The sequence below is a fragment of the Melampsora larici-populina genome, assembly GCF_000204055.1.
Source record: "Melampsora larici-populina 98AG31 unplaced genomic scaffold MELLAscaffold_12, whole genome shotgun sequence".
Lineage (NCBI taxonomy): Eukaryota > Fungi > Basidiomycota > Pucciniomycetes > Pucciniales > Melampsoraceae > Melampsora > Melampsora laricis-populina.
In genome coordinates, this window is record NW_006768776.1 from 1078173 (window position 1) to 1084918 (window position 6746).

The 6746-nt window shown below is 38.9% G+C and overlaps 1 protein-coding gene across 1 annotated transcript; it reads left to right on the forward strand.

Annotated features, from left to right (window-relative positions):
* Nucleotides 1-2291: 2291 nt before the first annotated feature.
* MELLADRAFT_62022 (uncharacterized protein) lies at nt 2292-4685 on the forward strand (the record flags this gene model as incomplete). The annotated part of the gene is made up of 1 exon (XM_007408346.1): nt 2292-4685. The coding sequence occupies one exon, from the start codon at nt 2292-2294 to the stop codon at nt 4683-4685; it is 2394 nt and encodes a 797-aa protein (XP_007408408.1).
* Nucleotides 4686-6746: the final 2061 nt, after the last annotated feature.

The window sequence follows — 6746 nt, forward strand, 5'->3', positions numbered from 1 at the left end:
TAAAACTCTTCAACACCCATTCACACAAAATCAAACACGTGAATCTATGGGGCTCCGAGTCCCGCGCAGGCCTTTGACAAGGGGGGGCTAAGTTTAGGTTTTTTCCAAGAATCCCACTTGTGAACGGGTTTCTGGCCTTCACAAAGCTCAGCTTCCCTTCAAGATTGCTATTTTATGTAGTTACCCCAATAAAGGGTCTTCCCTTTGCTCAACCCCCATACCATTACCACAATGTGCTTCAGACCCTTCATACCCCAATCCAGAGTGCTGGCATGTAGACCTCCTCCTCATCCACAAGAAGAATTCATCAAAACTTAAGTTCAACCTAACAGCTGCATCTAAAGCTCTGTATCATTTCACAAGATCATTCAGTTTTATCAATCAAAGCAAGTATATCTTGTTTGACAACAATAGATTAGTAGAGGATCAATGCTCACTTTTTTCCATGACCTTTCTTTTGAAATTCATCAAGTTTTTGGATTCTTCTTTGAGAAGTTTACTTGTCTTTCTCTACAAGCCACCTGTGTAATCTGGAGATGATAAAATGTATTGAAAGACCGGGGTGCTTTTACCTTTGAACAGAGTCTGTAACCTCCCTTTGGATGTTTACAGGTGCAGAAATATATCTAGGGTCTTCTCTTGCCAAGTACATGATTTTATTACAAAATACCTTATACCATTGGGTGCTACAGTGTAAAATCCCCTCAGATCACCATCCTGTCTCACCATATGTAGCTCTTGCCATCCTATCTCACCACTTGGTCCCATCACTAAGGTTTTTTACGGTATGTACAGCTCAATTCCAAACAATACTATCTTGAGTACAACACACATTTATCAATTTTTCAATGCTGTAATCAATTCTGTCATTTCATCTTTGGCATGTAAGGCTTAGGTTGTCTTAGGTACTGTGCCCATTGAGAACACCCTAGACATCTGGGGCCCTCAACTAGCACTTGTACCTGTTGATCAGTCCAACATCTGGGCAAGCCCACACTGGAACAAAATCAACCAAGTCCCTTTCTTCCTGCAAGAGCTCAGGCAAGGGACTTACCACCAAAAGCAGTTTTTTGCCTGAGAAGTGAAATTTATTGGCTCAATTTCAAAGATCTTGACTTTCAATTTCACACTTTGTTTGTAACCAAACAGTTCTTGAGGCAAAACAAAATCAGGATAACAAAAGTACATCACAAACAATCCGATTGCAAGCTTCTGCATATGGTCTGTCTGGAAATCCTCCTAGTGAGTCATAAATCATGAGTCTTTTTCAACTTTTGCTGAGAGGTGATATCTCTTGGAGTCAGTATTTCACAGAAAGAATGAAAATGTCCAATCTTCCATCACCTCAAAAGGTTGAGTTCCCAGAGAGAAATAGATGAGATTGCAATTGGATCATGTGTAGTGGTTCTTTTACATTCCTCCTGATTTTACACCAATCTGGGAGTGAGCCACAAATTGATAACCCAATGTAATGGTTTTTGAGCCAATACAGTCCACTACTCAGACAAGGCATTTATTTTAGCAGTAAATACCTCACTTGAGTTCTAGCAAGGGGTATGGTACTTAGTGAAGTTTGACACAGGAACTGCGAGGAATCTGCCAAAGCTTATATGTAGTCTGTCATCAGCCTCTCTTTGAGGGAACCTTAAGTACACTGAGGAGCTTACTTAAGCTCAAGTGAAGTGAAAAACATTGTGATAGGTATCAGTGTACTAATGCAAGAAGTGGAAAACTGTGCCAATGAGATGTGCTTAGATGAAGCAATCAAAGGTGAATGTTGGTGATCTTAGTTGATAGTGGACAATGCTTCAAAGCAGGATCACTAACACACTGACACTGCATGGGGTAGAGTAGTTAGAACTGTCTGGGATTGTGGTGCAAGTGTTGCAATTTCTCTTGAACAGATCCAAAAGGGCTCTCACAAGAACTTCAAAGAGATTGGTTTATTAGTGGATCATGATGAGACTCATTTAATTCACTTTGCTTTTCCAACCAACATCATCTGACATATACCATAATTTGAAACCTATTCTCCAACTCACTTCCAGATTAAGTTGAACCTGATGCTCAACTTGTACTAGTAGCATATGATGAAACATGTAAGAGCCACTTTCATTACACCTGGGGAGAACTCAATCAAGATCCTAAACACATGGGGATAATGCATTCAGAGTGATGTTTCATGCTTTGTTATCCTTTCAGTTCACCACCCCCTTCCAATATTAAAAGCAGTGAGATTCTAATTGAGAGACATTTTATCCAAATCTTTCACCTAAATTTTACTAAACAAGATGACAAACCTCAAAAGCTTTGTGATAGTGGTGTTATGTATCTTGAGTCATATGGGTCTATCTATGAAACACAGCTTACAAAAGCCAAGATTCAATATTAGGGAAGGTACATTAGATACTGAGTTGTCACCCCATACATGCATCAAAGATTTACCAACACAAGAATCAAGCATCAAACGTCAGAAGAATATAGAAAATCAAGACAAACAAAAATTGGATTTGAGCTTTGCACGTCAATCACTCCAAAAGGAGCTTCCAAAACGACCTCCTAGATCAGATGATGGAAAAACAATGCTAGGAAAATATTCATCCTTTAGTCCAATTATTGAAAGACATGTACCTGGTGGATCAATCAAAAGTAAAGCACAGTTTTCCAAAGCTGAATTAGGAAAAACAAGACCAAGCTCAAAAGGCTCCCTGGTTGAAAAGGTGACAGGATCTCCAGGTTCAACCCCTTGTATACAAAAGATGACAAATGGAAATAGTGTCCCAAAGCGCAGTCTGGTTGATCAGATCAGAATTCAGGAGGATTCAAGGATATTTTCTAATAAATGTCAGAAGATCATAGAAAACAACAAGGAGGGTAAAGAGTATCTGGTCTTGGGAGGCATGTCAAGGCAAAGTCCACAAGATTATGAGATTTCTGAGTTGTCAACCTCTAAATGTTCCACCTCTCACAGACAAATAATGAGGAATGAACAATGTGTTCCAGATCACAGTCCTTCTGTGCAAGCTAGGATCACATACAATCAAGTTACAGCTCCTAATAAATATCAGAAATTTGTAGAAAACTCAGAACAACATAGGCGTAATTTATCATGGGATTCACAATCATTCAATAAGTACCTGAACAAACATTCCAATCAATTAGGTCAAGAAGAACAGACAAATAGAAGATATAAATCTATTGGACAAAAGATGGAAACTCCTGTACCTTTTGGCACAATGAAGAATCAAGGGAAACTCAGAAAAACTGAATATGCATTGGCAGAGACCAGCTCACAAGGTCACCATAAATTGGAGTTGTCAAGATACAAAGGACCAAGCTCTCATGAGCAAAAAATGAGCGTTGATCAACATGAACCAAAGCAAAGGCCTCTCAAACGTGCAAGGACTGACCAGAATCCACAAATAGGTGCTAAGCAATACAATCAAGACTTTCCACCTGACTGCCTCCAAGTGTCCTCCAAGCACTTAAAAAACCAAGTGTCTCATGACAAGGAACTTGGGGATGGCTATGTGTCTAAATCTAAAGATAAATCAACCAAATTTCAAAAGATTGAGCATAGCTCTGCACAAAGGATACCAGGAATTGATATACAAAGATTTCACTTACATAATCCAGACAAAATGTGTTCAGCTGCAGCTGCCCATTTCACACAGGATCTCATTGAAACCCTGAAGATTAGATACCAAGCACAAAGCAAACTATCATTGAGTCCAACTTGGGAGGTAGGAAAAGAAATGTGGACATCAGATTCACTGCTTCCATTTGTATATTTTGTGGTATCTTGCAATCCAGACTTGAAGATATGGGTACGGATCAAAGAAGTGACAATGAACACCTTGAAAGTTTATCACAAGCAATGTGTTATTACAAAATCATGTTTTGATCAAGAAAAACTAGCCCAATTCCTTTTGTGGCATACCAATGTGATTTACCAAATTGCACAGTTGGGTCCAAAGATTAAATCATCACCAGAAGATAAAAGGAAAATCAGTTTACATCTTACTTCTTCAGGACTATCAACATTGGCCAGGATTGTTTATCTAATTTATGCTGATAAGACCTTTGCAAGTTTCATGCGTAATTCACACACTAGGTTGGTAATGTTGAAGCGACATGTTTCACAAACCTTTGAGGATGACTATCAAAAAGGATATCCAGAAATCAGCACCAAGAATAAAGTACATGGTTCAGTTTGGAAAAATTGGATAATCAAATCTCTTGAGATCAGAAACAAAGCTGAAAATATTCAATGGCCAAAAGTTCCCAAATCCCAAATCAGTGATACAGAGCCAATCCTGTTCTTGAAAGCAGACCTTAACAATGATATAAGAATGAAGATGAATAATGAGGTGTCTGAATTCATTTCCCAGTGGGAAATGGACTTCAAGAACACAATGAAAATCATAAAGACTTCACAATCAGGAAACTCAGGGTTTCCATCTGTGTCAATCAAGGACTTCTGTCGTGGAATCCAAATGTTCCTGAAACAAGCACACAATACTAGAACATCTAAACTTCAAGTCACACTGTTCTCTGAATTCCTTCATCAAGATTCACAAGAATCATTCTATGTAGAGTTTTGGAACCATTTCAGAGTTATGGAAAATAAGAAATTGGAAGATGCACTATACCAGAGAAATAAGCGTATGGGGATTGGAAGATGAGTTGATTTTGAGGCTTCCTGTATCATAAGATCTTCTGTGATATAAATGTTACTTGTATGACAAATAGTGCAGTAGACAAATTGGATATGTGATCTCTTTAATCATGGTTAGGAGGATCTCTGTCAGTGGATTTCTCTAATTTGTCATCAGTGCTATTGGATATGCTGTTATGGTTGCTACATCTTCTTGTTTGAAATTGCATCAGGTTTTCTAGAGTATTGGTTTTGACACACATTGGTTATGTTGGAGTCTACTGTAGTATTGTTTGCATCATTTGATTAACTCTGGGCCTTTTGTGTTACTTTTCCTTCCTAAAAACCTACCTCTGAGTCTCTATAGAGTTTGTCCTTTATCTTGTTCCAACTCTTCTCATTTTACAACTATACAACTACAAGCAATCCTTACTCACATCCTAATTGCTTTCCTGTGTATTGACTGATAGGTATGTTTCTAGTTCCTTACATTTCTCTTTTATCATCAATTTCTGGTGTATTGTACAGGTGGTATTGTATGATACTTTTTATGTTCATGAAAAAATCCTTTAAAGTCCTCACAACTGGTTTAATCTTTGTATCCTATACAGTTTTTGGAGCCATATGATGCCTTATGCATCCCTAAGAGCACCCACTATGTTGAGGGTCTTTTATTGTAAGTTTTGTGCCCCTGATTGCAAAATTTCATCATGCGTGTTATAGCTAAGTTTTTAACTGCATGAAATGATGATTGGATGATGTAGTGTAAGATTCAACTACAATGATGCATTCTTGAGACACTCTACACATTATGGCAAAATCACAAATCAACTTATAGTATCTTACCGCACCTCACCCACCTCACTTTTATGCTGATGACCACCTGGGTGACCAGGAAGAATATGAAGGCTTCAGTTGTTGACAATGAGCAAAAGGCTTTCTCACCACTTGTTTGAGCTTGGTGAAATCAATTGTGCAAGATCACCTTTTTCCTTAAAAAATACTTTTTTAATAAGTTCAGAGTAAACAGCTACTATCACCAAGCTGAGATTTTGAGGGGAGAGGAAAGATTTTGAGTGAAGGTGTTGAGTGCAGAGCTGGATGGATGAAGATGGATGGCTCTTGACCACTTTGGTGTGCCAAAAGTCTACAATAAATCGAGTTGTAGGCATTTTTAGATTTGAACATGGGGGATGCAAAATTTGACACAGTGGTAGGGACTGCAAGTCTAAAACAGGTCCATAGTGAACCTGCCTGTATTATTGCGGTAAAGTTAAACTTACGCTACATCACTTGGTTACCACACCCATAGTGGATGCTCTAACATTTGACTTGAGGTTTAAAAACCTCAAAGAATTATTCCTTGGAGCTCTTTAACACACCTGTGGTGCCTGTACTAAATGACATACAAGCCTTTCAAGAGGTGTGCGTCTCCAATGGCTGCAAAGCCAATCATTTGAAGGAGAACACCTCTAGGACTTCTGAATTGTTTTATTGTGCACCTGTGTCACTCAAAATGTACAGACTGTATTTGCTTTGAAGAAGAGTAAACACACTAGACACATCTGTGGCCAACTTCAACATCAATCCAAAGGTTCTCAAAACATTTCATCTTCATTTCTCATTCAATTGTGTTACTCAGAAGTGCTTTGAAAACACCCTCATGTACTCTTGAATTCATTGAAAATCACAAGTTGCACCCATACAAAGATACCCAAATACATTGATGCATCTGCCAGATGCTCTCCTCAACAGGTCAGAGGCAGCTAATAGCCAGATGGATCTGAGCAGGGACCTCAAGGTATTGGCAGATGCATCTGGTCAGCTGCTCAGCTGAGACATAAGGTAACTTGTCTTTATGTATCTACCTCATAGTGGACCAAATCAGGACCCCGGTATGCTCCTATAAGGGGTAGTCACACAGAAATGTGACTTTTGAGCTCCCGTGGAGATACTACACATGGGATTATAGAGACCTGCCAGTTTCTGCCTTTGCTGTATTGCCACAGATTGCCACTCTTTAGGATAAAACCAGTCCTAGATCTATGGGTGAAGCCAGGGAAAGACTTAGCGGTTTGGCAGGGGCTCA